The sequence below is a fragment of the Cyprinus carpio genome, chromosome A17, assembly GCF_018340385.1.
Source record: "Cyprinus carpio isolate SPL01 chromosome A17, ASM1834038v1, whole genome shotgun sequence".
In the NCBI taxonomy this organism is placed as follows: domain Eukaryota; kingdom Metazoa; phylum Chordata; class Actinopteri; order Cypriniformes; family Cyprinidae; genus Cyprinus; species Cyprinus carpio.
This window is the reverse complement of record NC_056588.1, coordinates 16,044,556-16,063,563: the sequence shown is the minus strand read 5'-3', so window position 1 is coordinate 16,063,563 and position 19,008 is coordinate 16,044,556. Positions and strand designations below refer to the sequence as shown.

The 19,008-nt window shown below is 38.6% G+C and overlaps 1 protein-coding gene across 10 annotated transcripts in view; it reads right to left on the bottom strand.

Annotated features, from left to right (window-relative positions):
• Positions 1–19,008, bottom strand: part of LOC109048025 (gephyrin-like) — a 74,484-nt gene that overhangs the window by 29,621 nt on the left and 25,855 nt on the right. For 7 of the 10 annotated variants that reach the window (XM_042774223.1, XM_042774224.1, XM_042774225.1 and 4 more), the window contains exons 2-9: positions 17,178–17,256; positions 9,943–10,000; positions 9,240–9,332; positions 7,558–7,652; positions 7,372–7,438; positions 3,543–3,815; positions 3,207–3,323; positions 1,321–1,452 (exon numbers count right to left, since the gene is read on the bottom strand). In XM_042774223.1, the coding sequence (XP_042630157.1) occupies positions 1,321–1,452; positions 3,207–3,323; positions 3,543–3,815; positions 7,372–7,438; positions 7,558–7,652; positions 9,240–9,332; positions 9,943–10,000; positions 17,178–17,256 (914 nt within the window). The remainder of the gene's footprint in view (positions 1–1,320; positions 1,453–3,206; positions 3,324–3,542; positions 3,816–7,371; positions 7,439–7,557; positions 7,653–9,239; positions 9,333–9,942; positions 10,001–17,177; positions 17,257–19,008) is intronic. The other 3 variants (XM_042774229.1, XM_042774231.1, XM_042774233.1) reach the window with 1 other exon arrangement.

Sequence of the window (19,008 nt, the reverse complement as noted above, 5' to 3'; positions counted from 1 at the left end):
AATTCCCAGACGCTCAATGTGATATGTGCACCGCTCAACAGTGTGCGCTCGTGCACACACACACACACACAAATACACACATCTCAGCATGTTCTTTACTGTATGTAGCCTCTAACTGTTAAGTGCCACCCGACACCCTTGTTTAGCAACCAAAGCCAAACTGCCAGACACTTGTCAAAAAAAAAACAGCAGTCAGCAGAATTAAAACCCAGCCTGAGGTCAAAGCTGAAGCTTAGAGCACTTTACTGGAATTCTGCTTATCACAGGCATTTCACATACTTCCGAAAAAAGAAATGATAAAAAAGAGGGATAAACATTTCCATTATTTACTTCAAGTACTCTGCAGTATCAACTTTCCAAAGTCTGACACAAAGACATACAAAAACTCTGGAAAACACAGTTGTAATACACACTGTGTTCACTAGAGGGAGACAAAAAGCACCACTAATCACATATTCACAGCATGTTGACAGATTTCACACACACATAGGACTTGTGCTCTCACCCTCTCATGAACTAAACAGGCACACAATTGGCCCTGTGCACTTAATGTGTTCTTTTGACTATGTTTTTGTCTGTCAATGGTGTCCACAAAAGTGTAGGGTGTAATGTCTGTCATTTTGTGATCCAAACTGTTCTATTAAACAGTCTAAAATGGATTCTGTCACCAAAGTGTCCAAAGACAGAGAATGCCATTTTTGACACGGCCAGCATCGTCAGGGCCACAACAGGAAACTCATGACATATACCATGAACGCCCCCCATAAAAAAAAAAAAAAAAATGAATAAACAATTAAGAAAGAGTTGAAATCGAAGTATCTTACTGTCACACACTCAACAACAAAATATAACTTGTTATAAACAGCACAAAATAATGACTCTGTCGGCTACACCAATAGCACTTTTAAGTCAAAAGTTGAGATGAAAGTGTATGTATGACAATGCATGAAGTGACTAAATACTAAATGGCTGACAGAATGTGAGTAAACTAACAGCTCACGAACACCTTAAAGAAAATAATTAATTAATGTTATGAATTAAAAGGCCACCACAGTGTTCATTTAGTAACCATTGGATCTAAAACAACAAACTATCAAAATGGTCAAACTTAAAATTCAGGCAGTGAAGAGTTCCCGCATCTCCTCTCACACAATTCAATGAGCAGAGTCACTGCTGTCTGGAATGCAAAGCAGTGTCAAGCAGCCAATGAGGTGGCAGCAGATGAGGATCCAGCCATAGAGGATACAGAGTGCATGACGGAACAGATAGCTGAGGGGAGAAGGAATGATGTGAATAAAGGGGAAAGGGGTGGAGTCTTACTTTAGGGGTGGGGCAGGAGGCAGTGGAGAGGCGGGACTGCTGAGCACAAGGAGACTCCGAGGGCGTGGAGCTGAGAGAGGCGGTGTCCCGCGGCAACACCTGCACGCCTCGTGAAATGATGGATTCTGGTATCTGTTAATAGAAGACAGGGATAGTCAAATTCAGTTAAGAACTGTCAATTACTCCACTGAAGACTGGAGTAATGATGCTGAAAATGCAGCTTTTCTATCACAGGAATAAACTACATTTTAAAATGTTTTAAAAATGAAAACAATTTTCAAATTGCAATAATATTTCACAATATTACTGTTTTGTTTTTTTTTTTTATGAAATAAATGCACCCTAGATGAGCACAAGAGCCACATTTTATTTCAGTAAACTAAAAGTCAAAAATGAATAATAATTATAAATAAAAATTGTATATAATTAATTAGAATTATTTTATAATTCTAGAATAAGAATAATATTTAATACATAATTATTTAGAATTAATCTAGAATTCTATATTATTTTAATATATAATTCTATAATATGATCATATTTCTTAATGTTCAATCACATACACATATACACACTTATAAATATATATATTTTTAATTTATTCAAAGAAATCAAACCCCTGATATGTAAAAACACTCATTAACATATGAATGCCATACAGGTACAGTATGTGTTGGCTGGCATGTTGCAAAGCATAAGTCAATCAAAACACAGCATATTTACATTTAGAACTCTCAAAGGCCCAACATCATCAAAGAGCGGGGTGGTAAATAATCATGTAACACTACATTAACCTTGACTCACATGGATTTTGACTACTACAGAAGCAGTACAGCCCACACAATGTCGACAGAAAGTATCAATGAATCTCCACAGACAAATATTTGAAACACTGTTATCTATACAGAGTGATATTTGTTACTGTATTCAGACTGAGACTCGCTGCCTTTGATCCAGCAGACGAGTCTTCGTGCAGTAACAAACAGTTCTGCACAGTTCGTGGTGGGATTAAGCGGGAGTCTGATGGGCAGAAAGGAGAAGAGCACAGGGATCTTCCACAGGAACGCTGGGGCTTAACGGAGCACTAATTAACACTGAGGCTAAATCAAGGCCTCACAGGAAAGAGCAGCTCCACAAGCGCTTTAATTACCCAGCACAGAAGCTAACCCTGCGCTAATAATAGTACTCGGCTCAACCTCTGCCTTTCCCATGAGACTCGAGCTACGAGCGCTCCCTGTGGAGAACACAGTAATGCCAACCTGCATGACCCCATTATAATTACTATATAAAGACAGCTAATACAGGATATATACTCAATCCTCTGCTATCAGGGGAAAAAAAAAAAAACTTTACAAGACCTGGCATGGCTGAACAACAAGACAAATATTGCTTGTTAGAGAATAAACTGATACAACACACAATAGAAAGCTATAGAAAGAAAGTAAGTCTTGCTCGGCCGTGTTGTGGGTGGTTGCCAGAGTGTTACTTTCTGGCAAAGTCAAACAAAACTAGACCTGGAGGTGCCAAGTCTATGATATTTTGGCCACTATATATATTGCTTTAAAGTATAATCATTTCGTGTAACATACAGAATAATGAAGATTATGATTTTTTTTTTATTAAATAAATGTGAAAAAAATATATATATGATATAACGACATTATATAGTGTTTAATTATATAAATGTTACAAAGATGTGTTCTGTGTGAACGGTCCCTATAAGATTTATTTTCAAGCAATAGTAATAGAGGTGCAGCAAATCAAACGATAATAACTTGCGATGCCATTTCATTTCTCGGATTGGTTAGTTTTGAAACTGGATGTTCAAAAGGGCCAATGGAATGGCAGGAGAGGTGAATGTGGATGGAAAAGTGGGCGTGGCTTACCGTATCGCTGCAGGAGCAGGTGAAATGGGAGGGAATGGAGGTGGACGGGATGAAGCCACTCAAGGGCTGCCCACCTTTGGCAATGACAACGGCATGGCTGGGATGAGACATCATGCTCTGATGATGAACATGAGATGCATAAACATGACAAGAGACTTGACACGTGCACACACAAAACACAGAAGTTGATTTAATGGAACATCAAGGGCAAGAGATAATTAAATAGAGCCTTAAAGGGGCAGTGTTATTTTTTTCAATGTCAAAATACTTTCTCCATGAAATCACATTACTATTATTATTGTTATTATTATCATTATTATTAATGGTGACACTCACCTTAGCAGCAATAGCAGCTGCTGTGATGTGAGAGGAGCCGCTGTCCTCTGTTGATGCCACACCACTGTCCTTCTTCTCCTCGTCCTCTTCCTCACACTGCACACCCTTGTCTTCTGTCTGCTTGTGTGGGCTGGTGGTGGGTGGAGGGGAGAGGGGCGGTGGAGGGGATGGCAGGTCCTCTAGAGCGTCGTGTACCTCCTTCACCTTCACTATGGCGTCCCGCAGCAGGTCTATGGCGTGCGGCAGAGCAGGCAGGATGAACTGGAAACACTCCTGGGATGAAACAAGTGAAAGAATGAAACAGCGAAAAGATCTATTAGACATGCTCAAGCTCAATCCTACAGAGACAAAATCATGACAAGCTCAAAGAAAAAAATATATTTATTATGAGTATCACATAGTTAGCTTAGTAAATGCTGCCTTAAATGGCAGTTACTATTGGGCAGATGGCAGCTTTTTTATTTATGGAAAAGAGCCGGAAAAAAAAAAAAAACAAAAAAAAAAAAAAAAAAAAAAAAACAAAAACAAAACAAAACAATACACACCAAAACAAAACAAAAATAAAAATAAAATAAAAACACTAAATAAGCAAATAGCATATATTAATAATTTACATAAACAAATACACTTAGATAAATACAATTACTAGAATATAAAATTTAGATGAATACAATTAAGATTAAAAATTCAAATTTCTAAAATAAATTCTGTTATTTTGTGTAAAGCAAAATAATTTTGTATCATTCGGTATCATTCAGTATAATGAAGAAAATATGATTTTAACTATTACAAAAATAAAAATTTTATGAGAATGAAATTACACAATGTTAAATACAAATGTTATAGTGCGGAATTTTAAAATGCCGTTCTAAAAAAAAAATCAGCACACAAGCTAACAAAAATGACTGACTAAAGTAGTATTTTTATCCATTTTAAATGATATTTAACACATTCTGGTGCTTTAAATAATATCTAATCTGAGCTTTTCCTTTAAGATTTGAACAGTGGAATTACAAAAAAACGATTTAATCTGTTGTATGTCCTCAGAGTTCAATACTGTCTAGCTCCTAAAGCTTTGAGTGTACCGTTTAGCAGTAATGTGAGGTCTTTTACGGCGTAGATCCCTCTTGTTCTCCTCCAACGTAACAGGCCACTATCTATCCGAATCCCCTAATAGGATGACATACAGGCCAACATATTGACACTAACTTAATGGAATTTCTAATACAGTTGGACATCCTCCATTCTGAGGGACTGAAGTCCGAAAAGGACACAGCGTGTGAACTTAACACAGGTGGCCAAACTCGATTGCTCTTAAACCATATTTCTTAAGTACTTCTGACAAGAGACATTAATAATAATGAAGGAAAGGACGGCAGCGGGGATGGAGACTGGACCAGGGAGGGTTGATGTGGTGGAGTGTTCCCCCCACCCCCCTGAAGGTCTGATGTGGTTGCACCTCTCCGTATTGGTGACTCAGAGTTAAAACGAAGATTAATGTGTGGAGACATCAGCAGTCCATAGGCTACTTCATGTCCTCTTGGTGCATGTAGGGATGGTCTATTTTTGTCTTCCCGATGAGAGGTGAGGCACATGTGTGCGCTGACCCTCCAGATCAGAGAACGCTGCTCTGTAGAAATAATGGCACCTGAGCTCAAAGAAAGTGTGATGGGCAACTCAGACATGCTGACCAGACAGGAACATGCCAATAAGTGATGTGTGATGTGAAGCCACATCACTGTAAAAGCAGATGGAAACATTTCATGTCCAGTTTCCTTGAGACAACAGTAGAAATACCTACAGTTTAGGTAAGACATTACAAAACAACTGTGCATGACTTCATAAAGCAAAGCAAAATACTTTTTTTGGTTGCTTGGTTTCTATTTAGTTGTGTTAAACAGATCAAAGAGCGATGTATCTAATGAACATAACTTAAAGGGATATTCCACCCCTAAATGAAAATTTTGTCATTAATCACTTCCCCCCATGTCGTTCCAAACCCGCAAAAGCTTAGTTCATCTTTGAAACACAATTTAAGATATTTTGGATGAAAACCGGGAGGCTTGAGACTGTCCCATAGACTGCCAAGTAAATTACACTGTCAAGTTACAGAAAAGTATGAAAAGCATCGTCAGAATAGTCCATCTGCCATCAGTGGTTCAACCATAATGTTATGTAGAGATGAGAATACTTTTTGTACGTGAAAAAACAAATATTTTGGAGAATCTGAGCTGAACGCAGGCAGCGTACGCATGCAAAATTCTGCTAAACACTGTGCATTGTTATAGATAAGTATAGTAGAAATATTCAGGACTTTCAGAAAGTGCCCAAGGTTAAAGAAACATGGCCCTTTGACGAATTGTGTGTTTCCAGGTGACTTTCTATTGCAAACTGAAATACTGGAAACACACATCCCATTTTCTCAGGTCTGTGACCATTCCCCGTTTCGTATTCACTCAGTTTACTTAAATGTTAACAATTTGCCTGTTTCAAAACTCTCGCTGAGAACAGCAGCGATCTAAAGGTTTTGCAGAATCTCTGTGGATCAGAGTCTCCCAAACCCTGGGTCTGTCTCCTTTTTAAAAGCAAGAAGGGCAAACTCAGTTTAGAAGCAGAGTCGCTGTCATAGAGGAGGAGCCGGGGCTGTGACGAGGCTGCTTTAGGTCGTGGATGTGGGATGGAGGGATGCTTTTATTTAGGAAGGCAGAGGGGGAGTGCTGTAGCTGAGCTGGACCGAGCATAAAGGGGTTCTTCAAAGTTTAATCCCCTTATCGGCTCGGCTTCTGGACTTCAAAGCAGCAGTGACAGCGGAGTGCTCTGTGGCTGGGGCTGATGGGTAATGGAGATTAATACCACGGCCCTATCATCAGAGCTCTACGGGAAGGAACTGTAAAAGGATTGGCCACAATGTTAACACGGTACATGAGGGTGAACGTATATGCAAGAGGTGAAGGAAGGGGAGGGGCGTGTCTTCATGTTAAACTTATTGTCATTGTTTATTCATTCTCATGTTGTTCTAAAATATGTGTTTTTCCATGGAACAGAAATATAAATAAATATATATATTTATTTTTTATTTGATTTGATTTAATTAGATTAGATTTTTATTTGATTTAAGTGCATTTATCATTTGGATGTGCAAACAAATCCTGGAATATGTATTTATATGTATACTGCAATTTATATGCAATAAGAATTAGAATAATTAGAATTTTAAATTAAATTCAAAATATCTCTTTTGTGTTTCATGTACAGTATATATATATATATATATAATATATATATATATATATATATAATATATATATATATATATATAGCTATATATATATATATATATATATAAAACAAATTATAATTTAAAATATTTAGAATTATGAATTAATTAAAAAAATCAATAAAAAACTTCTGTTCCATATATACATATACACACATATATATATATTATATATATATATATATATATATATATATATATGTATATATATATATATATATATATATATACAAATGTATAAACAATATAAAAAATGCATGTGTGTGTGAGAGAGAGAGAGAGAGTGAGATAGAAAGAAAGACAGATAGATAGATGAGTAAATGATATTTTTGGATGAGTGATTCCTTTTACATTTTGTGTTTTATGGTAGTACTTTGCTCTGACGTTATAAAAAAGTGATTAAAATCAATAAAAATAACAACAAAAAAAATCTGTTGACTATATACATATGATATACTTTGTGGCAAGTTCAGAATAAATGAAGACGAGGAAATGATCAGAATATATATGCACCATTAGACAGACACATACACACACAGACAAACAGCTTACCTGTGAGCCCTTCTTGCTCCCGGGTAAATTAATGATGAGGGTTTTGCCTCTGATTCCACATACAGGTCTACAGGAAGGAGATGATTAGTATTTAATCCAATTAGTATTCAAAACACATCTTTAATTCTTGTGACAGGCAGAGCAAAGGAGTGAGATGAGAAGACATGTCTGTTCATGTGCATTCACCTGGACAGCATGCCGAGTGGCGTGACATCTAGGGAGCCTATGAGCATTGCTACGGCCATCCCCGGAGCTTCACGCTCGATCACCTCTCTGGTGGCCTGCAGACGAGACAACACACACACATATATAAGCAACAACAGGTGCAGAAACCATCAATCTTATCTTTTAGGGATGTCAAAAATACCAGTACCAATCGATAATAAGGAGAAAAAGCAGTCTTTCTACAGTACAGATTTAGTACATGAATGCTGTCTGACCCTTTTTTTAGTTTTTAGACTTTCTTTAGTCGGTGGTACACAAAAGATTCTACTTTGAGAAATGAGGATGAGAATGATGTCCATTTTCATTTCCAGGTATCCCTATCCCTTTAAGACTGTAATGTAAACTGTAAAAACTTTAAGACAAAATGTAAAAACAAAACCACAAAACATAAGGACCCTGCTTAACATAATTTTTATGATTTGCATTCATGCATGCTAACAGGCTAAGCTAATTCATCAACTAGAGCCAATTGTTCTTCACAGCAGTGGCATTAGCACCATACTCATGGCATAAGCACAGCCCTGTCGCTGAGATTCATTACGAACACATTTCTAGTGGGCCTTTGATGTCTCTACTCTTCCATCTGAAATCCCCGTTCACTGAACCCTTCCCAGCATCCCCTGGGACACGCGTCCCTCCACCTCCGCCGTCCCATCCCGGTGGAACACACACACACCCGCACAGTCAAACAAACACGTTCAAGAACACACGCAAAGTCAGAAGAAAAGTGCGCAGCAGGGAGGGAAGGAGAAAAAACGAAAGGGATCTCAGGCTAAAAGAAGGAGAGAATTTCTCTCCAATATGTCGCACTGTGCCCTTGAATTGAATGACACCTCAAACACTCACATTAGTAAAAAGGAGAAGGAGTGCAGGGTACATCAAAAAAAGAGCTATACAGAGTCGCTCCACCATGCACAATCCCCACCAGACTCTCTCTCTTGCTCTCTCTCTCTATATATATATATATATATATATATATTTATAAATATATAAATAATGTGCTCCTTACATTAGCTACCTTTGTTACTGAATCGACAGACTTTTGGAAAATCACAAAAATGTAAAACAACATAAATACATAAATAAATAAAACAAAAATACCTCAACAAATCATCAATAATTTGAAACAAAAAAATGTAAAACTATATATATATAAAAAAATACTACTATTTAAAATAACTACTTTCTATCTACTTTCTAGATTTTTTTTCAGGATTCTTTGATGAAGATAAAATTCAAAAGAACAGCATTTATTTGAAAGGGAAATTTTGTAACTTGTAACATAAACATAAATGTCTTTACTGTCACTTTTGATCAATTTAAGGTGTCCTTGCAAACTTTTAAACAGTAATGAACAATATTTATTCATAATATATAAAATGACTGGACTGTCATTTTATATACAGGTAATGTCATTTCTAAAAAGCACTGTAAACACATTTTGTCATCAACCAAACAGCATGCATGTGAATGGAAAAATAAATTGTACATACACAATGCACACAATGCACAAAAATACAAACGTCACAATTTCTCTCTTACTCACAGTCAGACTCAGAAAACAAGGACACGGGGACACGGGGGTGGGGGCAGAAACACACACTCACATGGACACAAACACAAACAGGTGGGCTCCCATGTACCTCAGGCGTGACATCACGGGGTGCAAAACCAGTTCCACCGGTGGTCAGGATCAAGTTGAGCTCCTTCTCGTCGCACCAGTCCACCAGCGTCTCCTGTGATGCACACAAACCCACAGAACATCACCATAAAATGTTCAGCAGTAATTTTGTATAGTCCAGAAAGGTACATTTGCGTGTTTGTTTGTGCATCATATGAGCAGTCGCCCTCAATCTAGTGATGCAACGTCACATCAGCTATTTTGGGCATATAGTCTGGCCTGATAAATAAAATATTACATTTTATAAACTGCTGTTACCAGCCAAAAATATCATATACAGTGGCTCCAAAAAGTATATGCACATGTAAGTCATTGCATCAAAGGTGATTTTTAGTGGATGTATGAAGTTTATCAGAGGAACCACAGGCGAGGTTCATCACACTGAACACATCACACACGAAACCTCACAGCATTTTTAACCATTGGTTTGGTTTAAAAATTGTGCTTGTGTTTTCTTGTGCAATGATATTTATACTTTTTACATACTTTTACACACTTTCATTACATTTCTCCAAATGTGAGCTCAGATAAACTGCAAGTAAAGCATATCATCACTACGAGTGCAGCACTACTATTGTCCTCTAGGGGGCAGCAGTATGTAAAGGTGTGTATGGACGTGCACATGTGCCTCATGGCCTCACTGAAGGGGTGAGAGGAAGCCTTACCTTGATCTCGTCAATCTCATCAGGGACTATTTTGTATGCAGAGATTATGCCTCCGAGCCTGTGGGTGAAACAAACAAACAACAACAACCGTTATTGTAGGTTTGGTCCCAACAGCAGGAGAGAAACGGTGCGAGAAAGGAAAAAAAAACACAATGTGACAAGAGTGCAGGAAAGAGAAAGAGCAACACAATGCCAGAGGTACCAGAAGGCTGTCAAAATACATCCCCACACACTCCACCCACAACAGGAATGACAGTTAAAGAAGAATTTTCTCTTCTTTCACAGGACTCCTGCTGTTTTATTTGCATCTGCATGCACAGGGGTGATGGCTCACAGAGGATTCAACTTTGACAGCGCTGTTTTTAGGCCACAAAACAGGTGGATTCGCACAATGGCTAGGATTCACGTACCAGTTTCCTATATAAAAGTATATTTGTACTCCTACATGGTGTAAAATCTCTGGAGAGAGAGCAAATTTGAACAGATATGCACAAAACTTTTGAGCAAACCATGTTTAAATTCTGAAGTGCAGCACAAACTAGTGGCTGCTTCTAGTACTGCAACTAGCAATAAATAGAGAGAGCAGCTCAGGCACTGATGTGGGTATATTTCATTTTGATTTTGACAAACAAACAAGTACAGTCTTCCTCTTAGTACTGCATGTTTATATACAAAATACATGAACAAATCAATGTTTCAAAGCAATGATCTATCTACTGTATATGATCTGTCATCTCTTAATCTATTTATCATGGTGTAATGCCCACAAAAGAGCAATAAATAGAGAAAAAGAAAGAAAGAGAGAGAGAGAAAGAGACACGGAGAGCAGTGACTAGAAGAAGAATATGCTGAACACAAAGATGCAGAGCTCTTGGCTTTAATCCGGTTGCCAGGGAAACCGCTGGTGTGTGAAGATTGGGGGTTTGGGGAGAGGTGCTTTAAGACAGAGATGAGTTTGGGATTTCAACCTGGGTATTTTGTTTGCGTAAGTGAGTACACACATGAACACACATACGCGAACAAAGGAAAGTGAAGGAATAATGCTGAATCTGACTGGAGCATCTTCTGAATCTGGACGAAACGGTGATCGATTGTGGTGAAGTGCAACCAATATCCACCCATGCTCACCCTTATGAAAATTAACCATGGTTTTACTACAAACAAAACCAAAAAACATGGTTACTGTAGTTAAAACACGGTAACCACAAATTAAAGGGTTGGTTCACCCAAAAATGAAAATTAGCGAATCCAGTCAGAGTTATATTAAAATTGTCTTTGATCTTTCAAGCTGTTCAATGACACTCAGTGGGTGTTGCATGCACCAGGCCAAAAGAAGTGAAATAAAATGCCCATCCTTAATAAAAAAAAGTGTCACACACAGATCCGGGGGCTGAAAAAAGTCCTCCTGTAGCAAATCGATGCGTTTTTGTAAGAAAAATACGAATATTTAAAACATAATAATCACTTTAATTTAGCTTGCGCTCACTGTTGTACACGGAAGCATGATGACGTATGGAGGTCGGCGTTGCGCATGCGCCACTCAGAATTGATGAACGCGAAAGCGCAGGGGAGAGATCAAAACAAAACAACGGTCACTAATTAGAAGTTCAAAATGAGGATTGTCAAAAAGAATTTCGGATGATTTCCATATAAGCCAAGAGGAGACTGGTTTTCCTTTGCAAAAGTAAAATTAAACCCCTCTTCCCCTGCTAATCATAAGGAACATTGGTATTCACGAGACACATTGGCGCATGCGCAACGCCGACCTCATACGACATCCTCCCGCAGATGCTTCCGTCTACAACTGTTGGCACAAACTACATTAAAGCATTTTGAATATTGACTGGATTTGTCTGAAAAAAGAAAGTCATATACACCTAGGATGACTTGAGGGTGAGTAATGTATGGGCTAATTTTCATTTTTGGGTGAACTAAACCTTTAAGCATTGTTTTGCAAGACTAATCATAGTCTAACCATGGTATTTGTAGTAAAACTGTGGTTATACAAATAGTAATGAATACGCCAAAAAAAACATGGTTACTACACTTTTACTATAATACAACCATGGTTAATTTTCAAAAAGACAACTAATCAGAAAATACATAGAAAAATATATTAATACAGAATCAAACAGCATGTTGTTCATTTACAACCTGCAATCAAGTTTAGTGAGGTCTTTCATAGTGAGTACTTCAAGTAATCGTCATTATTTAATGTATTATTAAATAAAATTAAGTAATCCTTTTTTGGTGTTAATGCAGCACTGCTTTCCTACTGCAATTAGCAATGCACTAATCATGTCCGCTGTAAACAGAAAGTTAAAAAGGTTTTAGTTAGAAGAGACTCGTGCAAACTGCATTCAGCACAGATGTTCCGGACATGTTTGCACAGTTACCAGATTTGAATACAGTACATCCTGTAGTGAATTAGGTGTCTTACTTGTACTCACTGTAAATCGAGAACAGCCAACCACTATTAAAGGGATACTCCACCCCAAAATGAAAATTCTCTCAGTCTCCTCTGTCTCTCCCCATATTACCGTATGCTGCGTATGCGCTTCTGTATCAGCCGCGCCACAATGATGCGCTGTTTTCTTTCAAATCAAAGCTAAATACACGTAGAAACAGTGCATCCTTGTGGCGCGGCTGATACAGAAGCGCATACGCAGCATACAGTGATATGGAGAGACACAGAGGAGACTGTTAACAAAGGAATTATTGAATAAAGTCATTATTTTTGTTTTCTTCGCTTACAAAAAGTATTCTCATCGCTTCGTAACATTATGGTTGAACCACTGATGGCAAATGGACTATTCTGACGATGTCTTTCATACTTTTCTGGACCTTGACAGTGTTATTGGCAGTCTATGGGACAGTCACAGGTAGGGCTGTGATGGTCGCCGTGACAACTGCGGTTGTCTACTGCCACCGGCGGTAGTGCACGTGACGTCACGCACTCTATAACAAGCATAATACGTTTTGTATACAAGTGTAATAACAGTAATAGTTCCAAATAGTTTATGCTAATTCACAAACTACCTTAAACGCCATACACAGCGTTTCCTTTAGATTGGCAGGTTTGAGTGCAGGAAAATACAGTTTATGCTTTCAGCAAATTAATTTTGTGTTGGGCGATGGATCTTGTTGGGAAACCAAATCGCTGATCTGAAGCCATCTCCATTCATGTCACCCATGCGCGTTTGTACAAGTTCCCGTGATCGCAGATGCCTTGCTGGTCAGGTTTGGCGAGGCTTTCTCCAAACTGGCCAAATACAAACGAGGCAGCGCTAAATGAAATATGTTAACAGGAAATGTGGGAATGATTCCTATTTCAAAGAGAGTGCGTGCAAACAAGGAATTAATGCTCCGCTTGCTTGGTGGCGGAACAGTGAACCGTGTCTACACTGGACGCGACACCGCCGCATCGCAACAGGTTGAGTCTGTCTAGTGTCTACACAGGACATTTGAACACTGTGTCAGTACCTCATAAAGAGGACGAGGCAGTTTACTGTCAGGGATTTGTCATCTCGTGTCATGCCGCATCCAGTGAAGCATCATTTGTTATAATAAGTTCTATAGTATTTTGTCGCGCCGCACCACTCGCGTCCGGTAGACAGGGTGTATTTAACTTTCTTATTTAGGCTACTTTCTTGTTTAACTGTATTATTTCTTTTATATTTATTTTAGTGTTTTGCAGGCTGCGTATTCACTGACCTAAGTGCTAAAATAAACACGACCTGACGAGTTAAATCAGGTGTGTAAGATGAATGAGACAGTGCTGGGCTGCTCCAGGACAGTTTTGAAAACCATTTCAGAGATGTTCTTAAATGTGACTCATATAAAATATATTGCACATGCACAGATTTAAGTCAGCTTCAATCGCCTTTTTGGTAACTTCATGACTTAACTGACCACGACATTGCATGCATTTTTATTTTCGCTCTTTGATATGAAAGAATACAGGCTACAGCGCGCACCAGCGCTTTTGTGCGTGCAATTAAAGAGCACGCGCTGTGAGCACAGGACCATGTCAGCACTCGTTTGACTCGCGCCTGGCGCTGAAGTGAAGTGCAGTGTGCATCTGAAATGTCTCCCATTCTCAGTCATTCTGAGAATGAATAAATGCACTTCTTGTCAAGAGAAAAAGTTACAGAAGCAGCAGTTGTGCAGGCGATTAATTTTTTTCAGTTTAACGTTTAAATTAATATTTGATTTAATATTAATTATACATATAAATATTAATTATATAATTTTATATATATATGTATCTCAACACCACATCACCGGCGGTAGTGGTAAAAATCTGCCACCGTCACAGCCCTAGTCACAGGCCTCCTGGTTTTCATCCAAAATATCTTAATTTGTGTTCCGAGGACGAACAAAGCTTTTACTGGTTTGGAACAACATTTTCTTAACTAATAAAACACAAAAATTTTCATTTTGGGGTGGAGTATCCCTTTAAAGTCGCCATGAAACAGAAGTTACGAAGTCTTTTCTTCTCTATTATGACATACATATGACGTACACAATGAAACGGCTTCTAGAACATGAAAAAATATAGTTTGTTGAGAAATGATTGAATCGGTGTCGTTTGCCATTGTTGCAATCTCATGTGAGTGACAGGTTTTCCCGCCCTTGCACTAGTGTACACATCATCAGAGAACAGATATCAATGCAAGAAGAAGGGGAATTTTTTAGATTAAAGATTACAGTGTGCATCAATATAACACAAAAAAAAATATGATGTGCACAGTTAAGTAATTTATAATAAATACTGCAATATTTCATAGAAAAATAAAAATGGTCAATTTTGATTTCAAGGTGACTTTAAGACATGTTGAGCTGTGGTGCTCATGCAGGTTCAATTATGGTCCCGTCCCAATCCAATCCCTCCCAATTTCATGTCTCCTCTCTACTGTCAAAAAAAAAAAAAACTTTGGCGAGTTAATAAATGTCTGCAGGCCCACAGCAAATAAAAGTCGCTCTCATAAGGAACTATGACCTTACTGCTCTCAGGTGTAGACACGTCCATCTCTGTTTCTCAGGTGAGTGCTCAGCTGTCCCTCTCTCAAACATCTTCATGTTCACCTCTCTGTAGGTAAAGACGTCGGAATCGTCTCTATCCAGAGGACGGTGAGCCATGTGTGTCCCCACTATGATTAATTCAGCTCTATTTTTACCACACCTTGTTAGTAAAACTGAGAGCTCTTCCGATGATTCAATTCACCTGAGCTGACAGAGCACTGTAGATGCAGCTCACCAATCAACAGACAACGCACACACACCTTATCCATCAATACGCTCTGAACTATCTACCTTCTGGTTGCGCCCCATGCCTCTCTTCCTCACTGACATCTTTCAGAGACCTACATCCTGCTGTCTCCGTCGCTCCTCTGACCTTGTCGGTGTACAAAGAACTGCTCTGAACAAATCTTTAGTTTTTGATACTAAAGTAGAAACAGAGATAGATTGGCATTGCAGGTTCTGGTACAATGCAGTCTTGGAACAATTTCCCAACAATTCCTGATCAATCAAAGAGACCTATGACCCTACTGCTCAATCCTCTTTACCCGTAATGCCACAACACCAATAACCCCAGATAATTCAATTATTTGGATGGGGCACTGCATCCTTGCTGTGTCTGAAATCAAAAGCTGCTTTATCAACTTAATAGGTTGTGTTTTCTGTAAGTTACATCTAAAGGAAACTGGTCTTCCAAGGCACTTCAGAAATCAACTAGATTGGTGAATCTTTTTAGACAGGTTGTTAGTGAACATTTGATTTGGATGTGCCTTGAGACCTTCCAACCTTCGGATTATGTCTAGAGAAGGCAGCATTTATATGAGCGATGAGCTCTCCTTCTTGCTGAAAGATTGTTAAGGGTTTCTTAAAGCATGAGAGGTCTCTGCTGAAGTATACAAGAAGTAGGTGCCATACGAGAGGCCTGCATTATGTGAAGTGTCCTCACTACACCTATTTGCAAGGGTGCATGCCAACATACTCTGCACACAAGCACTCCTAAGTACAGTCTCCAGCAGTTCAGTCCTGCATGTGCTCATTTTAAGACCTTTGATGCATGACTGAGGAAAGTAAATACGCTAGTTATGTATCTCATATGCACCTAGTCAAAAGTAGATCCACCCTTAATGTAACTGACACTTTCACAACTCCTTACTATCTATACAAATTACAGGATGTAATCATTTATATATTGGCTGGTCTTATGGACCCTGATTTTTGACTACTAGTGTAATTTTGAAGCATATTCTAGCCAAAAACAAACCTGCCTAGGGGCCTTTCAGAAAGGACAGGTCCTTGCGGATTTAAAGACCCCTGCATTCAATTTCATTTAGAAAAGGGATCATCAGCCACCACAGAGTTTCTTTTTAACAAACTGTTTAGGGCTGCTTAAGAATCTTGTTTACTTGCTAGTCTAAAACACAACTCTAAAATAGCTTTCAAAGATCTGATACCATAACCCTGGCAAACTTTGACAATCCCAGCAACAAGCTGTTACTCAGAAGCATTTATTATATCAGCTTGACACACTATAAAGAAAACCTTGCTTCCTGGGAAACTGATAAAAGCACCTCAATGTGCACCTCAATTCCTGGAAACTGTATAGAAGCTTTGCTTCAAATTCTGTCGATTCACAGAATCAATAACATTTGCAACAATGCATTAAAGGTAAAAACGCTTGCAGTCCTCCACCAAGTTCACACATCAGTCTGGATTGTTGGGGAGAAATTCACATCAGTGTGGGATCAGCATAAGGCTGCATTCGAGGGCACATAGGGACAGTAAATAGGGTTACGCTATGGCAATGATGTCCAATCCTTCTCTTGGAGGGCCACTATCCTGCAGAGTTTAGCTCCAAACCTAACTGAACCAGCTAATCAAGGTCTTCAGGATTACTAGAAACTTCTAGTCGAGGGTGTTGAAGCAGTTTAGAGGACTCTGCAGAACACTGGCTTTTCAGGAGCAAGACTGAACACCATTGCCCTGCCATTTTGTGAAATTCATGAAAATGCCTTGATCTGGGACAGGGCCTTGATCTCCATGCCTTCAATTTGGGACAGAGCCTTGATCTTCATGAAGGACAACCATCCATTCAGCACAGAAAGACTAGGAATGGAACATGATGCCAGGAAATGTCCTACTGTATGGTGAACAGGACCTGATGCATGGGCCTTGTATATTGTACATAGCCAACGTGTTGTGTGTAAGTCACTTACAAGGACGGGTCATGGACAAGATCTTTGAGGTTGATTCCACTGCGGTCCTCAGCAAGGTTTCTGAAGCAGCTGTCACTCACTGCAGACAGGAAAGAGAAGGGACATGAGACATGGGAAAAGGGTAGAGAAAAGAGGGGAAAAAGCACATCATTGCATGTAAATGACAGAATGCCCCTTCGCAGACCATACATGTCTGATTCCTTAAACATCACGTTAGTCCTGAGGTTTGAGAGAATATGAGTTATGTCAAAACACATAAAAAAACAAAACCTGACATCTATAAAAATACAGAATCATACATTGCAAAAAACATACCAAAATAACATACAAATTCCAATATTAAGCTCATTAGCATATGACCAACCACATTCACATATCAATGCCTATTTAGAATTCACTAGCATTACAAGAGATAAGTTAGTAAGAGATTAACCAATTAAAACTGAGGTCATTTGCATATAAAAGTCTTAAAGAAATAGTTCATCCAAAAATGAAAATGTTGTTTGGACTCCACTGTATAGGCAAAAGAGTTTAAACATTCTTAAAAATGTCTTATTCTGTGTTCCACAGAAGAAAGTAAGTCATACCAGTTTAAAACGAAATGAGAGTGAGTAAATGATGAAAGAATTTCCTTATTTTTTTAGGGGGAGAGGGGTGAACTATTCCACTAAAAGCACAGTACCAACAACAGTTTTACCTGAACATTAAAAAAAGGTCAATAATAGACATAAACTACATGATCACTGTTTGTGGTGCAAGAAAACTTGACTAAATGTATTACTGTACTTTGGGGAAGAAAATAAAAAAGTATGGACTATATTAGTGTTGTAGTCAAAGCCAGCTCACCTGAGTCTAAGTCCAGGCCGAGACCTATAATAGGTTGAGTCCAAGTCAAGACTAAGACCAGAAGAGGGTTGAGTCCAAGTCTGAACGAAGCCTGGTTTAGAATCAGTGTCACACGAGTCTCCACAGTGTATACATACTGGTCCAGCACAGAGTGATCATATGTGCGAGTCGGTACAGAAAATCTAAATGTATCTGCAGAGTTGTATTTTGAGTCAAGACTGAATGCTCCAGAGTCCATTACAAGACCAAGACCGAGTTCAAGTATTACAACACTGGGCAATATTCCTCAAGTCAACATTAAAACACCATTTAAACCTGGTCTTATTGTGCATGTTATGCCATGAAAAATATCTTTACAGTAAAACAAATTTCTCCGCCTCTGAAATGACTTTTTAAGGTCACCATGGCCTCTTATTTCTCAACCACCAGTCATATAGAGGTGAATGTTCATGGTCCATTTTGATGGTTAAATGAAGTCTAATCCTAGATTTTTTTTTCCTTTGAATATGCATCACCTAGAAATATGCTGCATAACCAAATTTAAAAATGCTTGCAAATGCTTTTATATGCTTTTAATAGTTATAGAAATAATAGTAAATTCAACAGCATTGTGATATGGATATATAAGGGTCTAGTGTAGCTCAAACCAGGTCAAAATCTGTGACGAGAGAAGAGAATGACCTGTGCTGTGTAAATAAATGATAAAGCGCTGCCATTCACCATCACATTCTCTATCACGCACAAGGGCTCAGAGCAACACTTGCTTCATAATTGCAGCATTTTCTCACCCTTCTCTCTTTTCTCCTCATCTCTTGCTCTCTCTGTTCTCTCTCTCTCCACCCTGCTAACCCTTGATCTATAAATAGGCTGGTGTTCCCTGCAGGAGGCAGAAGAAGTGAGCTCTCCTCAGAGAGGCGGCAAAAAACTTCTTGTCACAGGCACGCAAATGCAACGTCTGTGTGTGTATGAATGAGTGTGAAGGAGG